Consider the following 19,429-nt stretch of genomic DNA (forward strand, 5'->3'; position numbering starts at 1 on the left):
ATGACAACGATACAGTATTATCACACTAATATCACCATTGAATATAAGAATATCTATAGAAAATATGTGTTTAAAAAATATAGTTTCAGTTACTTTATTACTATGTATTTCTCAATGTGTCGAAATATCTGGACCAAAATACAGACCGAGTAAAGGCGCAGTGTGGCCAAAACCAAAGAAGGAAACCAGAAGTGAACAGTTTTATACTCTTCAGTCCCCTTCATTTAAATTTACGGTAAGAGTTTCACGTTGAGATGGATAGCATCACTTGAAAAATAATGAGAACAGTAAGTCCGCTTATTGCACTCCGTACTTTCTTTTTTACGTGTTCTGTGTATTATTTCAATAAATTTATACGTGTGTGCATTTCATTTAACTTTTAAATCTCAGCTGAGCTAAATAATTAGTAGTAATTTGTAAGGAAGCTTACGTTATGACAGTATACTGTTTAGGTAACCCAACAGGATTGATGTGTTCTAGGCATGCATAAGCGTTATTTATCGATCCCTTTACATCTGAAACTGAAAATATCTGATTTATGCTGATATTATACCTTTGTATAACATTTAAGGTTACAGATAAATCCTGCTCAATATTGTTAAAAGCAATCAGCCGATATTCAGATATTGTAAAAAATCTAGAGCTGAAAAATGCGTGGAGCACTGAGGTAGACAACAGAGATAACTTTTTAGGCTTTTTGACGCAGTTAGAAGTAATTTTGACACAGCCATGTGAAGAATACCCGTCATATGGTATGGATGAAAGTTGTAAGTATATTTAGAAATTTTGTTATTATAGTATGAATTTGATAAGTTAACTTTGTCGAATTGTAAAGTAACGATACAGTTTTGCGTAAAAGTTAGTGGGCGTATTTAGAACTAAACGAAAGGACAGACATGCATCGTTCATTTAACTATACAAATGGTATAGAATGTTCCGAAAACATTGGATAGTTCATGCTGTGGCGCATGAGTTTTCTTAAATGATGCCTGATTATGTGCGTAAAACATTTGTCGTGAGTTTACAGTACATTTGAATCGTACCACTGGTTATATGCGGCATTTAGGGTGGCCTTACAAGACGTACATTAAAGTAATTGGAAAATAAAAAAAATAATAAACGTAACCATTCTCAAATCAAATATTTTACAACTTCTAATCCACCTTTTATATATCAAACTTGCTTTATTACAGATACTTTATCAATATTGTCTAGTCCTCAATTGAAGAGCGCGTCCATTTGGGGAATACTGCGAGGTTTGGAAACATTTACACAGCTGCTCTACTACTCTAGTGATTATACTGTAGGTAAATCCTTATAAAAACAGGTTCAAGTGACATTCAAAAGCGATTGTTTTTTTTTTTTGCTTAAAATGACTGATTTTAGCAAATACATATAAACAAGAATATTATCGAGGATTCACCAAGTTACATACACCGAGGATTGTTGTTGGACACGGCTCGCCACTACATCACCGTCAACAGGATTCTCGAGACTCTAGACGCTATGTCTTACAATAAGATGAATGTATTTCATTGGCATATGGTTGATGATCAGAGTTTTCCCTATCAGAGCGAGCGCTTCCCGGAATTAAGGTATGTGTCAAGGTCATAGGCTGTCTTCGGAGTTGCCCAGGTACAGAGGAGGTGAAAGACCGTAATATCAACGTGGTGATGAAGTCCTTTAGACGTTAACTTTGCCAGATTATAATAATATTTTTACCTATTCTTGAACTTTGTCAAGTTCAAGTATGTCTACTTCAAACACCTCCAAGTAACCTCGGGTTACATTATATCGGAGTAAAAGATATGATATTAAAATATGGACAATATTTTAAATATGTGACTGTAAGCGTTACCCGGATAATTTTGATAAGTTTTAGTACCTAAATATAAATCAGAATATTTTTCTATATATTGAATATTATAGATATCATTTTTACAGTGAAAAAGGAGCATATGCTCCGTGGATGGTATACACGAAAGCAGACATTCAGAAAATAATTGAACATGCCCGCGATCGCGGTATACGAGTTATACCAGAGTTCGACGTACCAGGTAATAGATATACAAATAATAATAAAAAATCAAAAGTGCTTAAAGTAAAAGAGCTGTCAATTCTGTTAATTTCTCTTATAGAAGCCAAATTAGTCTATGAAAATTATCGATGGTAGAGACGCGGCAATTTAAAATTAAGAGCCAAAAAGACTCCGTTAGATGCCTTTATAAATCGTACTGAGAACAAGACAGAAAGTATCATTTCAAGTGGTTCCATCCATTCATAATATTACCTTCCACTTTTGGCTTGGTTTTTAGGACATAGCCGTGCCTGGGGTAACGCATTTCCGGGTATTCTCACTAAATGCGGTAACAGCCTTGGACCAATGGATCCAAGCAGTGATACAGTTTACAATATAGTACAAGAGCTATATAAGGAACTAAAGACGATATTTCCTGATGACCATTTTCATCTGGGCGGCGATGAAGTTGACACTGACTGTTGGTAATTCTTCTGTGTAACAACCTTAACTAGTACCTAATGTTACAACAATATGACACAGTTTATGTTAACCGCTGTAGTTTTGTATATTTTAAGAAGCTGTAGAGAGTAAAATATTTTTTTTTATTTGTTAATATGGGGGAGTTGAGGGTAGACGTGAAACAACTCGTATCGTGTCCCCAATTCTTTGTATTTTTAAAATCAAACAAGAAATAATATCGTTTCAAAAGTAGGAAAAGTGGTGTAATATTTCGAGATAAAAAAGTGTAAATGTTATTCCGCCGAGAAACATTGTAAAAGCATAAATAATTCGCCAAAATCACAACGCTTCAAACGAGTGACTTTTGTAGATAACTTATGTTGAAAAGAATACTTAAAATGCAGGAATTGTGCACAATGAACAACATTAAAGTGAAATAGTGTAGTGATGTGAAGTGAACTAATTTTTACAAAAAATAACGACACAAGTGTCAAGACTGACTCATTTAATATAACACTGACTCATTTAGTGTCTGTGACGTGTGTAACTTGTACGATATTTTCAAGCATATGCAGTAAAGACACTTAGTCTAATCGCTTGCGGTGCCGGTGACGTTCTCACTGGGTTCGAGTTCGAATCACTCAAGAGAACCATAACTTTCAAAAATTTATTTTTCAATAAATATTGAACACTTAATTTTAATATAAGAATATCACAAATTGAATATAAAATATATATATACATCTTTCATAGAGGGCACTAAGTGCATCATAACAGGCGATGGAGGAAATAAAAAATATGTTAGTTATCATGCAGCAAGATATAAAGCAACAAAAACAAGACATGCTAGATATGAAAGAAGATATTAAATGTACAATAATCAGCAGCCTCAACGAGAAGTTTAATCACTTAGAACTAAAAAACGAGCTTTTGGAGAAAAACCTAGAAGAACAAACAAAAAAAATAAACAACCTAGAAAGACAGTTTAGACGCAAAAATCTAATCTTGTTTGGCGTAGATGAGAGCGAAAAGTCATACGATGAACTCGAAGAAATGGTCATAAACATAATAAATACATACATCAAAATTTCATGCGAAACTCACAATATAGAAGCTGTTAGAAGACTGGGGAAAAAACGCGAAAAAGTTAGACCTATAGTAATAACATTCAACACATTGGGATTCAAATTAAAAATCCAAAAAAATAAACATTACCTCCAAAATACTTCTTATTACCTAAAAGAAGACTACCCAATCGAAATTTTAAATAAGCGTAGAGAACTTCAAGTCCAAGTTCAAAAAGAAAAAGATGCAGGCAATACTGCCTTTATAAAGTACGACACAATTATTATATTGAACAACAAACAACCGTTGTATAAACAGTCAAACAAAAGAAATCTCTCTGAATCCCCGGAGACACTTCACCCCGGCAGCCAAGGTGTTCAACAAGCTAAAAAGCAACCACCTAAGAAAAACAAAGGAAGCATGAAGAACTATTTTATACAAAAGCCCAAACTAATCCTCACTCAAGCAGAAACAACTCAACGCCAAACGAATACATCACAACACAACACTGAATAGCAATCGAAATCGGACCCTCTCCCAACCTCAAATCTCCCAATACGGCCGGTCACCGCGGGAGAGTACGACCAAAACCCTCCAAAAAAAGCCACACAGACGGTGATGAGACAATACAAAAACACAACCAAATTAAAAATCGCAGCTTACAACGTCAGGACCCTATCTTCACATGAACGCTGGTTGGAGTTAAATGAAGCAACAAAAAATATCAATTATGACGTAATCGGTATCTCAGAGATCAGACGACTTGGTAATAAAATAGAGGAATATGACAACTTAATATTCTGCTACATTGGTAGTACACCAGGTAAATTTGGAGTGGGCTTCATCATTAAGAAGTCTCTTAAAAACAACATCGAAAGCTTCATCGGCCTAACAGAACGAGTGGCAATGCTAAATTTAATACTTCACGAATTTAAGATATCCATTATACAGGTATATGCACCCACCGAATCCGCAAAAGAAGAAGAAATAGAGGAATTTTATAAAACTATCGACAAAGCTATGGAAATAACACATAAGAACATTATACTAATGGGCGACTTTAATGCGAAGGTAGGGGCTCCTAAAGAAGGTGAATACTTAATAGTGCATCAACATGGGGACGGTGAAAGAAACGATAGAGGACAGAGACTTGTCGACTACGCACTTGAACACAATTTAACTATCATCAATACATGCTTCAAGAAAAACCGTAGCCGGAGATGGACGTGGCGATCCCCAAATGGACAACACAAAAATGAGATCGACTATATACTATCCAACCAACCAAAACTATTCAATAACTTTGAAGTCCTGAATTTAAACTATCCGTCAGACCACCGATTAATTAGATCAACATTAAAAATAGCCAAACAAAAACAAAGTAGAGTAAAATTTACAAGCAAAATCAACTTTCAACTGAAGACCAAAGACGAAGTAGTAAGATATAACAATAACTTAACCTCAATGCTACCCTACCCTTCTTACAACTTGAAACATACATCAATACAAACTTATCACGACAAAATAGTAAATGCTATTAGCCAAAGCTTGCAAAAAGCTCAAGAAAAGGGAAGAGAGCCACACAAACACCACAAAATACTATCAGATCGCACCGCTCTATTACTAAAAAGAAGAAAAGAACTACAAGAAAGAAATAATAAATCGAGATCAATGAGAAATGAGCTTTCCGCCCTCTACAAAGTGACAAATAAATACATAAAAAGAGATTACGCTAAATACAGAGAAAATACTATAGAAAGACATCTACAACACACAGGAAGCACAAAGAAGGCCTTTAAGGAACTTAGAACGAACAAAACCTGGATAGGAGGATTAAGTAAAGACAACAGAACTTTGTGCAAGCGCACTGCCATTATCAATGCGGCGACAGATTTCTATAGAAAGTTATACAGTGATAACATCCAAAATAATAACATCTCAAGCACCAACGAAAATAACGACGAAATAAGTATAAAACCAGTGGACGAAATGGAAGTCCAAGAAGCAATAAATAGCTTAAAACTGGGAAAAAGCCCTGGATCGGACAACATAACAAATGAAGTATTAAGACTAGCACACAAAACATTAGCTGGACCACTAGCGGAACTATTTAACTTAATACTGCAAAAGACTAAAACGCCTATACAATGGTCTGAATCGGACATCATACTCATCTATAAAAAGGGTGATCCGAAAGATATTGGCAACTACAGACCAATAAGCTTACTCCCGAGCCTCTACAAACTCTTCTCAGCCATTATAAATAAAAGAATCAGCAGCACATTGGAATTAAAACAACCAATAGAGCAAGCAGGCTTCAGGAAAGGTTTCTCAACTGTGGACCATATACACACACTTGAACAAATCATCGAAAAGTACCAAGAACAACAAAGACCGCTATACATAGCGTTTATTGACTATCAAAAAGCATTCGATACAGTAACACATGTAAGTATATGGGAAAGCCTAAAACAGCAGGGAGTTGAAGACGTATACATACAAGTCATAAAGAGCGTATACAAAAACAACACGGGCAAAATTAAACTAGAATCTCTAGGACCAAGTTTTACTATAGAAAGAGACGTACGGCAAGGCGACCCCTTATCTCCAATAATATTCATAGCAATTCTGGAGGCTATCTTCAGGAAGATAGATTGGAGTAAGTCAGGCCTATATATAAAAGACAAATACATAAGTCACTTAAGATTCGCAGATGACCTAGTGCTGTTATCAGAATCCAGCACCCAGTTACAACAAATGATGGAAACTTTACATTCGGCTAGTATCAAGGTGGGTCTGAAAATGAATCTCGCTAAGACTATGGCAATGACAAATCGGCGGAGAAGAATATTAACAATAGATAATGTGCCACTCGAATATACAGATTCATACATCTATCTAGGTAAGCAAATTAGTTTTCATCCGAAAAATAACGAACTAGAAGTGAAAAGAAGAATACAACAAACTTGGAATAAATATTGGAGTTTAAAGGAAATCTTTAAAAGTGGCCTGCCTATTACCATAAAAACAAAAATTATGAATTCTAACCTTCTTCCAAGTTTGACTTATGGTTGCCAGACCTGGAAATTCACTTCAAAAGTAAAAAATCTTATCACCACCTGTCAAAGAGGACTGGAACGCAGCATGCTTAAACTAAAGAAATCAGACAAAATACGACACACAATAATAAGATCAAAAACCAAAGCTACAGACGCACTGAAATACGCACAAAAACTTAAATGGAGATGGGCTGGCCATGTCGCGAGGCTTAAAGACCGAAGATGGACCACAGAAGTGACTTTTTGGAATGGACCTCAAGGTAAAAGAAATCGAGGAAGACCACATACTCGTTGGGATGATGAGATCAAAAAAGTAGCCAGCCCAAACTGGAAACAGACTGCACAGGACAGATACAAATGGGCATCTTTGGAGGAGGCCTTCACCCAATAATGGGGTTCCTACAAATATATTATTTAAGTATACTAAAATCTAACCAAGCCAGCTAATAATACAATAAAATAATGTAATAGTAAATATTATCTAGTAGTAAATAGGATATATATAGTAACAAATAGTATATAAGTAGTATATAATTATAACAATAAATAAAAATAGTTAAAATAAAAATAGTTATAGGTAAATAATATAGAAAATAAATAAAAATAAGATGGTATTAATTTTAATTAGATAAGTAAGCGTTTGGAGATGGGCAAATGTAAAAAGTTATATTTGTAGGAAATAAAAAGGCTTTTTTATTTTTTTTTTATTTATTTAATTTTTTTTTATTTGTTAATATTCCTATTGTAGGTCCAAAAATCCTTCTCTGATGGAATACATAAAGGAAAAAGGTATAGAAGTTAACAAAATACAAAATCTGTTTATGGAGACAGTGATGCCCTTACTGAACGACTCGAAACTTATTGTATGGGAGGTGAGATGATTTTTATCCGATTGCCATGAAAGGTAATCAAATATGTACTAGACTCTTGAAAGCGTAGACAAAATATATGGTGTTTATTACGATGATTACAATGTTTTTATTCTAAAATAAATGGTAACCATGGTAACGAACACGGTAGCCCATGCTTTATATTAAATCCGATCCTATTAAAGTTTTATGATATTTGCCAAAATTCCATGCAAAAACACTCAAATGTTTATTTATATTTTATCCATCAAAATCCAGTAAAAAGGCAGGCTTACAAATCGTTGTTAGAGCTCAGAAATTGCAATTGAATTTCGTCAGATGATGATGAGATCCTGTTATCTAACAATGACAAAGGCACTGTTCATATTATTAAGTAAACTACATATTTTGATTTTTCAATCTACACGATAACTATTTCAGGAAACATTTACCGGTGGGGCGAAGTTACCTAAAGATTCTATCGTCCACATTTGGAAATACAAGGAAGTGGAACGTATGAAAGAAGTTAGTAGGTGTATACTAGATTACATCGTTTATACGTACATAACTATAAAATTTAATTTTACTAGGTACTTTCAGCTGGACATAAAGTGATATACTCATCACAATACTACCTCGATTTTTTACAATGCAACTGGGAGTTCTTCTATAAGTATGATCCAAGAGAAATGATGAGATTACGTGGCGACTTGAATCTTGACGACATTATTGGTGGCGAAGCATGTATATGGTCGGAGAAGGTTAACGATGCTAATGTCATAAGCAGGTATAGACTGGTCGATCGTCACTATTGCTTACTTAAAATAAACCTAATTAATTAAAAACATACACATACATCTAATATGTACCTGAATATTATTTCTTGTTACGTCTCTTAAGTCTAGGGATCATCAATATATAGACTGAGAAACTCAACATTGCATTTCCAAATTTTTACATATATTACAGAGTATGGCCTCGAGCAAGCGCCTTTGCTGAGCGCTTTTGGAGCGGTGGTCCGGCTACAGACTCTCCTTCTATAGACGTGTACAGACGAATTGAAGAGCACACGTGTCGAATGATACAACGCGGAATTTCAGCTGAACCTCCGAGTGGACCAGGATTGTGTTAAAATGTTTTTCTTCTATCTTAAAATAGGTTTATTATTTTACTTTACTTTTTAATAGGAAGAAAAAAAGTGTTCTACCTTAAAATAAAGTTCATATTTTTGTAACATTGACATTAATTAATAATTTGTTATATTATGAATAAAAAGTATTATAAAAAGAAGTATTAGTTATTTTTGTTCATATAATATGTTTAAGTTATTTATAAAAAAAACAGTTTTACGACTTTAGAATTCGCGCCTAACTAAATTTGGTTAAAAACGCTTTGGTGTTGCTAGTTGAATTGCACCTACAACCTTGAAACTCTTATGAGAAAATACTTTAGTATACTGTGCCTTTGTGTGTGAGTAACTTAACAGAAATTGGTTATTTATGTAACATACATTTTTCAAATATTTAATGGAACTAAAATAACAATGTACCCTAATTGACTATTAAAATTACGAACACTGCGAAAAAAATTAATGTATAATTTTTGGCAAAAATATGTATTTAAGTGTTGCAACAAGAACGAGATTTGACATTCGTTGATTGTTGTCTATGAACGTTTTGTAAACAAAAGATAAAAAATGTTTGATTTCTGAACCCGTCTCAAGATTTAAAACTGTTACAAACACCCACATGTGATTTCGCAAAAATTGTTTTAGATATACTAATAAAGGAAATGCTACTTTTTTTGCATTAATAATTAGAAGGAAAATGTCTGGTTATTTGGAAGTGAAATATCCGTTTAAATCAAACCTCGGTCTTAATCCTTTCAAGGTTTGTAATGTTCGATCGGTGTAATTATAATATGATAATTTCTTTCATATTTTTACTGTTTGTTTTTTGTAGTCTTGGAAAAAACAATGGTGCATTTTGAGACCTAGTGTAACTTGCAAAGGGGGTGGGTCCCTAGTTGTATATTGTAGTGAGGCGGGATCGCCTGCAGGAACAGTAGAGTTGCCCTCGGGATGCTTAGTAAAAAGAGCCAAATCTCGCACGCGACCTCATGCTTTTGCAGTATTCACTCTTGAAGCACCTTCTAAACCTCGAATTCTTCTTGCGGCTCAAAGCCATCAAGAAACTCAAATATGGATGGATAAAATTCGTGATTTACTAAATAATGACAAAATGAGAGGTAAGTCTACCTTCAATATCAATATAATATAAAAAATATTAATAGTTGGTCAAGCTCTTTGTAGTTTTTTTTCATTGCCTTATTTATATTTTTGTGTTTGTGATACAGTAAATTTTAAAGGTATTTAGTTTTTTTTAAAACAGAGATATTCATATATTTAAAAAAAAATAGTATTTCTATAACTTAATGAGTATAAAATATTTAATTTCATTATACCAAAGCATCATAATTTGTTACACATCATACTGATGTCATCACATTGAATGTTAATTTCCATTGTTTTTCACTCACATATCATGTTATGGCTCTTCCTGTTAGTATATAAGTTATTCATTTAGAATATTGTTTAATTGAGGTCTCCTCTCTATGTCAATGATTTAAAAACAAATTGTGCTTAATTGTGAGTTTACAAGGAGAGTGAGTTGGCAAGGTAACCCAAATAGAGATTTAAGAGCCCAATGTCATAAAGATATTATTTATTAGCATTATATGGTTTGCATTGTGTGCTTTATTTAACTTAAAAAATATTTTATTCTTGTGTATTTTTTAATAGAAGTGAAATTGTATGTTAGTTGTTACATGTTATTTCTTTATAACATAATTTGCATCCCTGGTGATTAAATTACATTTAGTAAAATATGAAAATGTAAAGATTACTAATATTGGCTAATGCATGTGTTATATAATAATTCTAAATAAGATCCAAAAATTTACAGAGTAATATAATAAACTATAGTTAAATTTATAAATGGACATAGTCTTATATGTGTATTTTCGCAGTTTCTAAGTAAGAAATAGTACAATTTGTAAAAATATACTATATTAAATTGTGGATCTTATTTAAATTTATACGCCATCAATCATGCTTGGTTCATCTCATTTCAGGCTCAGAATCATTACTCAAAGACTCATATCCTGTAACTGTGATTGCTACGGAATTGTCTAGAAAATGTGGCTTGATGACTGACAGTGTGCTTACACTATCTACATCGGGCTTAGTAATTTCCCACAATACAGCCACCACAAAAGTTGACTGGCAACACATTATTGATGTTCTCTTGATCAGAAAAAATGGAGACAAGAATAGAAATTGCATCATTAGTATGAATAGGTGTGTTTCTGAGATTTAAGTAAATTTATATATAAACTGAATTCTACCTCTTTAAACTTTTTTATTTAAAATTAGTTTGACAAAATAAAAACTGTGTAGCAGCAAACTGTGAACAAGATATTAAGAAAACGATAGGTATAGATTTTCATTATACAGGATTACCAACTCATTTAACTTCTACTAAACTAAGTTTACATACATCCATTATTCTCTCATTCCATCATAGAATAACCACAAATTGCCAGATAGAGACATGAGCATATTAATTATAGTGTAATAATACTGAGATATTTTTTTAAGGATTGATTTTAGTTAATATTAGTTTACGGGAAAGTCCTTCCAATTAAAAATTTGTTTGCTATTTTAACTTTTTCCTCGAACAATTTACAAAGTCTAACAATACACACATATTGACGTAAATTCATTCCATATTAATTATTAAGCCACTGACCTAATTTATCCTTAAACATTAAATGAAATATGGTTTGTTTGAAAATGTAATCACCCACGGGAAATAAAATAACATTCAATGATATTAAATCTTAAGTTCTGTTTCTAGCTTTATAACATCAACATTAATTAATATATATATAGTTTATTCTCATATTATAAGTGTCATTTAACATTGCCTTCAGTTTTCTCTTCAGCTAATAATTTAAAAAAATGTGCTCTTTTTATTTATTCACCTCTGCCTCATGTTATTTATTTTTATTTCCGTATTAATGTATATTTCTTACTTTAATTTAAGTGTAATGATATTTTTTGATTGGAATTAAAAAATAATTTTCATTAAGGTATAAGTATACTTAATACAACTTTTCGAGAGCAAATTTTTTATAACATTTTTAAATCAGTGAGATTTAATATTCATGAGCTGGGTCGCCAAACTAAACTTACGTAAAGTTCTTATTATTATCTTTTATTATTAACATTCATAGTTATATATGGGATACACAATTTCAAACAGACAATATGGGTCCCATGATTCTGTAAACTATTTAAGTATTGATATAATATTGTCTTCAGTTCCAATTGGTTTACTTTCTAGTTTCTGTGTTTTGTTGTTGAATTTTGAGTCAAAGATTGTTTTATTTTCTGAGTGTGTTTAGCACCATGAGTAAGTGTTTATTGCGCACTACCAAAATATAAACATACCTTTATATATATATATATATATATTTTAGGTATGTTATACCTATATTTTGCCATTTCAGTGATTTTTCTCAAGGTAGTGGTGAAATGAGATTTTGTACGCCGTTGGCGAGTGAACTAGTCAGTGCCGTGCGTCAAGGGCTGTCGGCTCGTCACAAGAAACTTAGCCGAAGCGATGGAGACTTGAGAAGAGATGACATAGGTAATTCATATATATACTAATATTACGCGATAGATATGTGTGTCAATACTAAAAACTATTGGACTTTTTGATATCATTGATTTGGATTTTATTAATTCTTACACCTTTATGATTCCTTATCACAGTAATATAGACTATATTATTTAAAAACGCCTACCGACTTGATGAAAAAAAACATTATAATTTCATATCTTTATATATAATTCGGCTGGACCGATTTCGATAAATTTTTTTGTATGCGTTTGGATTGCGCCCTTGAAGGTTTTGATTCACAAATCAGCCCGACAGATCTATACAGCTAATAAACAACTTGTATATACAAATCATCTGTGCATGTGTTCGTAATTAATCTCTTAAGTTAACATTTTAGTTTTATTGTTATATTTAAATAAACTTTATTACTAACTACATAATGCATGATACTAAAAATTTCAATACATTAAGTACTTTTTTCTATTGTTAGCGTCGTATTCTCTACAAAATTAGAATACATTTTTTGTAGACATATGTTTTCTTTTGCATTTCTTTTTTTTGGCTCTAGCACGGTTTGTGCATTAGCTAACGTCAAGTATGGTTCTTTTACTTTAAAATTAGTTTTAAATGCAATTCCAAATTTAAATTTATGTACAAAATTAAAAATTACTGAATAAGCGCGCATATAACGGTAGGACCCAGCTAGTATTTTTTATATATATTATTATTTATTCACAGGTGAAATTCGCCGCAGCAGCTGGTACAGTGGACCGTCGGAGATCTCTCTGGATGACACAGATCTCATTATGACGAAGGTATGCTAGACTATATTTTAGTCATAGCCTAACATTCATTAGAAATATTTAAAGTAGTTTTTGTAGTTTTCCGCTAGTCTACGTTATTCGCTTGTGTATTAGACAATTGCTATTATATTACCACGGTAATGTGCTTGGACTACCATAATTTTTTATGAAACGTTTGTTATAGGAATATCAACAAATGCACAATAGTGACGTATCTCAGTTGTCTGAGATTCCCTGCGAAGATAAACAAACACCTCTCTCCCCTGACAACAGGTAATGTCGAATTTATTTTTGGTTTTTAATATTTTCACAATCCTCATAAAGTTGCTTTTGTCTCTGCATCTATATTAAAGACTTCAGCGGAAGTCTCTTTTTTAACTTTCAAGAGCTGTCAAACAGTTTTATCTATATGATTTCTGACATATTTGACAGCTCTCAAGATGAGTTTGATGATAAATGGGGTCTTTCTTTGTTTCCTTCAATTAAGTGTTCTTTGAAATTCTTAACCTGTATTTTCATGTGAATTTTAAATCACAGTGTGTGGTCTCGACGCTCCACCGTATCAATAGTATCGGTCGCTTCGGGCGTCTATGAGGAAATTCCCGAAGAATGGGCGGGCTCGTGCGTGGATCACACGTACGAGTCCGTTGAGTGCGTATACGGAACGATGAGACGGGCCGGAAGACGAGGCGCACCTCCCCTACCCCCGAGACATAACTTTGGGTGAGATTATTTACTTGTCCTAACTAGCGATATTGTTGATATATTTAACGTTTATTTTACTTGGCAGTTGCAGTAGTGTGAGGAGATATATAATAGGACTGTTCACTTCTACTTTTGAGGTTTGGCCCTGAGATTTCTGTGTCTGTTTCGTGATTCTTTTTTCAATAGGCTAGTAGGCGTTCAGCCTTCTGTGCCTTTTTAAGTCGAAATCGTGCTGGTATTCGCACGTGTTCGTTCACCGTACGTGCGAGTATTGTATGCGCACATAGAAGCGAACGCAAAAGTCACAAACTCAAGCCAATAAGCCAACAATTTTCTCAACATAATATATACTCCTGATTAAATATTTAATTAATTTGTAATTTACATTTTCTATACAAAATTTGGTATCACCCAAAAATGTTGTGGTTACCAAGTGTAGACAACCTAACCTAACCAAAACCTTTTTGGCTTCTAAAAACTTTGGTTTTATAAAAAGTGATTCATTCTATATTTAATCATCAATAACTTAAATGTTTACGTTGCCCAAGCTTACCATTAAATTTTTGTCGCGGTGGTGTTAATACATAAGTACCCAAAATTTATTGTTTCATATTAGTTCTAAAGACAAGCATATGATCTACTATTTATGAATTCCAGTACAATGAAGCTTTCTGATTGGAAAAGCGCTAATTCGAGCAGTCCTGGTCGCGATGGAGTCACGCGTCATAGCTCGTTGGGCTCATTGCAGCACTGTGCAAAACCACATCGTTATAAGCACACCTTCAGTGTCTTTAGGTAAGAGTTTTCCTAGCCATATCTCCCCATTATGAGTTTCACAGAGTATAAAACTAACTTATTTTGCAGAAAAACTTTGCTTCTATCTAGGACAGAAATGTATATTTATTAATGTCCAATTTATACTACTTTCATTTAGAAACATTTGATACATTTGAACTAAACTGAATATAAATTAATATACGTAAACTAAACCCATTAGTTAACTATAAAGAAATAATAGACTTTTTTTGCTTCTTATGCGAACCAATATTTAAAACTTAAATATTTTTGTTAAATTTTATATTAAGTAACTATTAATTTAAAATTGAAATGAACTCTGAACCAGACCACCACCTTGAGTGTGAAAAGCATAATTTTCGTTGTGTATAGAGACTTCCATAATATGTTTTTTTTAGGAAAAGGCTAAAAAGCGACTCCCGCGTTACCTCCCCAAAATCCGAGAAAGAGACAAAAGACGTTGAAACAAAAAAGAAAAGATTCGATTTCACACCAACAAGAGACATATTCAAAAGCTTCAAAGTGAACAGAAAGATGAAGAATCTGAAAATAACCGGAAATCTATCGAAGGGCGAGACGAAAAGTTGTGAATTTTTGGACGAAACGGAGCACGTATCGACGAATCGTTGCTCGAAATCCGTCGAATGTATCGAGAAGTTTGACGATTTCGATGTTTCAATCGAGATTAACGAGACCAATGTCTCGGCTCTCGCGCTACCGGAGGAGATTGTGAAGTTAATATTTACAGAGAAAATTCTCGGAAATTTTGAGAATGAAAGCGAGTATATGCCCATGTCGCCGGTACAACCTCCGCCCATGGAGCAGCATTATATCGTTATGTCGCCCAAGACTAAAATTGCTTAAATGGTTTTACAAAGGAATTTTGAATTAAATACTCGGCCTGAATAGGAAAATTTGAATAATTATAAATTCAAAGTTGTTTTCTATTTATATTCTCAGTAGACATTTACCCTCTACATGAAAACTATTTCCGTCTAATTGCACTCTCACTTAGTACTTTTACGTCTTTTTTTATGATTAATGTCGAGTGGCAATTCAAACTAATTTGGTTTTGTTGACATGTCTATCTAGTGAGGTAAAGCATAGGCTAGATTCTGGGATAGGTTCAAGTGCCAAACACCTATTTGTCTCATCTGTCTTTTTGAAGGATTTGGACAATTAGGAGTTAACATATTTAAAAAAAGTTAAATAATTCAGTGTTGCGACTAAGTGCTAAGTATGACATTGGTACGTCACCATATATATACTTTTACACATTAAAGCTATTTAGCTCTAAGTCTCGGTTCTGACTCTTACACTTAAACCTTATCTTTGAATCTTTGTCTATTGTGACCAAATATCAGTAGTGAAATGTCAAATGGCAGTGACAAGTGACATCTTAAATGAAAACGTCATAAATTTGATTAAAAAAGCTTTGACCATGTTAAATGGCTTGATCTGGACGTCTCTAATAAAATACGAATTAGATTTGCTTAATCGTTAAAAAACGTATCAATTTCATGTGTGAAATGCTGCAAGCTACTTTGAACCTTATCTATTAGAACTATGGTTGTATATATTTGGTATTGTAGCTTTTAGTAATAAACACTGCCAATAGGTCTAAGAATGTAGGTGGTTTTTTTTTCAAACGTAGTTGAAAATTGTCCTAAATATTACGTATGTTTCTCTATTTCACTTTTCTTAGAACGTGAACTTCGACAGTCAAAGCAGAGCAAGCATCAAGCGAGCGCAAGATTACATACTCATTAACATTTCACGTCATTTTACATAGAAACTTCGTGAAGAATGAATGTTCTTCCATACTTACATGTTGACTACTACCTTTTTTGTCATATAAGTTTAATAAACTCGGTAACTTAGTCTTAAAGATAAATAGTTGTAATCGCGGCTTATCTCTCAGAACTTAACTGTCTTTTGTCAAAACGTGTCTTCAAAGATTTTTCCACGTTCGCATTTTAAACCAGCTGAACATATAAAACTAATCTTGGATCTAGTTCCTAAATAAGTTTTAGAAGATTATTACAATGGGCCCTAGTCTTTCTTTTAACGATAATATTTGGAATAAATAAAGATTCGATTTCTGGCTCCTTTTGCAATTACCAGGAATCTTACAGTTGCGTCTTCAGCCAGTCCTAGAGATAAAATTAATAAAACTTTTGCGGTATCCCAGATACACAAAACGTAATGTTACCTATAAACCCGTGTGATTAAATCTGATAAAACATTTAGTTAATTTAACAATCATTTCGGACACAAAAATCTATACTGAATTGTTTGTAGTAACAATTTCACTTAGTCTATGTTATTTTTTTACCTATTTTATTGCTATAGTCTATGACAAACTCAAATCGCAAAACAGTACGTCATAAATTATGCATAATATAAGTTAATTAAATGGTATGTAAAGCGTGAGTAATAAAATTCTGTTCGCCCTTCCCTTTCATTGAAAAGTAAAATATAGAAACCGTGTCGAGTAAAGAATTTTAATTTATGAAGACTGATAAAGAAAGGAGTAGTTTATTTGAACACTTGTCCCAGTATTATATTTAATAACGAGCTTAAAACGATACCCGGTTTCTATACAGAATACCATTTGTAAAAGTTATCAGTATATTTCTATACAAAATTTGAATCGTAGAAATTACGAGTCGTATTTTGGTTAGAACCGGGCGGTTAGGGTAAAATGAAATATGGATTTTTTACACAGGTCGAATTGAAAACTGAAATTTTTGATACAAATACAAAGTTTTGAAATGATTACAATTGAAACTGAATTGCCTATAATAGACGCACGGCATTTTTCAACATATGTGCTATTTAATACCTCTTTTACCTTACAAAATTGTCTAAAGTTCATTACATTTTATTCAGATGGTAATTCTAAGTCCATATTTCGACCAATATATTGGTTATTATGAGTAGTAGCTTTGGTGTTTTGTGATATTGGTATGTTGTTGTGCTTGCGAGCTTTTGTTACGTTTATCGGATTTAAGGATAGACAAAACTAGTACGAATCGGCATTCCATTGATTTTAGGGAAATTCCTTCATAGAAAAAAACTATTGTATTCAATAATTGAATGTGTTATTTAAAGGAAATCTTACAAACGCCCATGTTCCATGTCCAAGTAACAATTTGTCATTGTATTTGATCCATCTGTAGGTCATAATACAAATTGTAATAATGGGTCATGTCTAAGGTTAACGTTTAAAAAGTACCAGGGAGGCAGAAATAGCAAGAGACCTAACTATGACGTGTTTTGTTTAATTGGTTTGGACCATTTTTAGCCCAACCAGAGACACGTAACACACGTGTTTATGATTGCCCAATTATAATCATCGTCAGCATTTCGTCTCTTGTTAAACGTTCATAGAAAATTGCCAAATTCAAAAGACGTCAAATAAGAAGTACTTTTGAAATTATGTTAAACATTCTGAGAAAGGAATTGTTCTATAAAAAAGGTTAGTTCGAAATTTGTTGGAAAGGTTAGTATAATATATAGCTTAATTCAGCTTAGCAATTGTATTTGTTAACTTAAGTATTGTTTTCATTGCGCTATGTTGTATCGGACTGACTATAGATGCAAAAACTAAATAAGCGAACTCTTTTGTCTATTTGTCGTAGAATTTTGACATGCAAGGTATCTCTGAATCTCCAACGAAGATTTCGCTGTTCGTCATACGTAACGTCAACTACACTAAAATACTGGCTACTACCTATTATTTCCGATAATTATAAAATATAAATAAATTGATTTGTATGAAACGACTTTGTCCAAACAAAGTTCGATGTATTTATAAATACCAAATCGAAGATTATAGAAATAGTTTTTTTGCAAGTCGTAGTAGTTCGTTCAATTCTCTTTAATCATCTATAATTCCTGACGGCCCTTTGATAAGTTCAGTCTGATATGCAAAATTTAAGATGTGCCTAATTTAATTTAGTTGTAAGTACTTAATAATTTAAAGTGATCTCTTCGTGTGATAAAGCTACATCACTGCTTCAATCGATTAGCTTTCTTCGTAGTATTAATAGTATTATGGTTTGATTAAGTTTTTTGTAGCCATAGTCAAAACGGGTATTTCATTGATGTAAATTACACGAGAACGCATTGCCATCATAGAATACTCTTAAATTAACTTATTTAGTTACGCGAAAAATTCTCGGTAAATTAAATAATATATTAAGCATTTCTATCAGCTCAATTTAGCATTTAATGATTAATGACAAATTTGTCGATTGGATTTTGTCATTGTTATCGTTGACTATTTGAGTCTACAAAAACGTTAACGTAAATCGGTGTAACTAAGTAGTTTTTTGTAAGTGATGTGTTTTCTAAGGGTTATATTCAGAGTCGACTTAGCTCTATGACACCCGTATAGGATTTTGACAAAGGGGGCCATAGAGTAATAGAATGAAACGTTACCCTGAGATCTGTGAAAAAAAATAATACTTTTATAGAAGTAACCCGTTAAGACTATGAGATGTCAATTCAGTTTATTTTTAGAGGTTTATATAATTTTTTGGGATATGTATTTTGTTGTGAAAATTAAGCGATTTGTATTTTGGTTAAGATTTGTGATGGACCAAAAATTTTTTGTTATTTTTGATGCGCCGCATCCCGACTTATTTAATAAACGTTTGTATGATTATGTTGTTTTTTATATTACCTTAATCTACGAAATTTTGTTATCTTGATTCTTATAACTAGGTACGTCAATAAGGCAGCATTGGCTGTACTTCAGTACAATTAAGTACGCGGTCGTCGCCCCACAACACACACAAATAAAGAAAGAAAAAACAATTTTTTTAAGGCAATTCTTTATTGATGCTTTACATATATTTAAAATAATAATAATCATCATTCGTCATAGTAAACTAAAAAAAAATAAAGTTTGAGTTTTTGATTTTTACACTCCAATGTGAAATAACACACTTCTAAATTATTAATTATTGGGATTTTATTTAAG

The 19,429-nt window shown here is 32.6% G+C and overlaps 2 protein-coding genes across 3 annotated transcripts; both read left to right on the forward strand.

The window, feature by feature from the left end:
- Window positions 1-9: 9 nt before the first annotated feature.
- LOC110998820 (beta-hexosaminidase subunit beta) lies at window positions 10-8,674 on the forward strand. Of its 2 annotated transcripts, none has more exons than XM_022267609.2 (10): window positions 10-235; window positions 572-767; window positions 1,194-1,303; window positions 1,387-1,595; window positions 1,945-2,057; window positions 2,316-2,502; window positions 7,352-7,475; window positions 7,893-7,976; window positions 8,042-8,238; window positions 8,421-8,674. In XM_022267609.2, the coding sequence occupies exons 1-10, from the start codon at window positions 65-67 to the stop codon at window positions 8,581-8,583; spliced, it is 1,554 nt and encodes a 517-aa protein (XP_022123301.2). In that variant the 5' UTR covers window positions 10-64; the 3' UTR covers window positions 8,584-8,674. The 2 variants fall into 2 exon arrangements, with proteins under 2 accessions (XP_022123301.2, XP_045484296.1); XM_045628340.1 differs by lacking the exon at window positions 10-235 and adding an exon at window positions 264-287 and having other exon boundaries at window positions 8,421-8,673.
- A 446-nt stretch (window positions 8,675-9,120) lies between these two features.
- LOC110998821 lies at window positions 9,121-19,109 on the forward strand. Its single transcript, XM_022267610.2, has 9 exons — window positions 9,121-9,340; window positions 9,413-9,698; window positions 10,584-10,809; window positions 12,024-12,163; window positions 12,875-12,951; window positions 13,124-13,212; window positions 13,477-13,662; window positions 14,302-14,439; window positions 14,838-19,109. Exons 1-9 carry the CDS (start codon window positions 9,278-9,280, stop codon window positions 15,301-15,303), a joined length of 1,671 nt encoding a protein of 556 aa, XP_022123302.2. The 5' UTR covers window positions 9,121-9,277; the 3' UTR covers window positions 15,304-19,109.
- The last annotated feature ends 320 nt before the right edge of the window (window positions 19,110-19,429 follow it).

The sequence above is a fragment of the Pieris rapae genome, chromosome 1 (genome assembly GCF_905147795.1).
Source record: "Pieris rapae chromosome 1, ilPieRapa1.1, whole genome shotgun sequence".
Classification (NCBI taxonomy): Eukaryota; Metazoa; Arthropoda; class Insecta; order Lepidoptera; family Pieridae; genus Pieris; species Pieris rapae.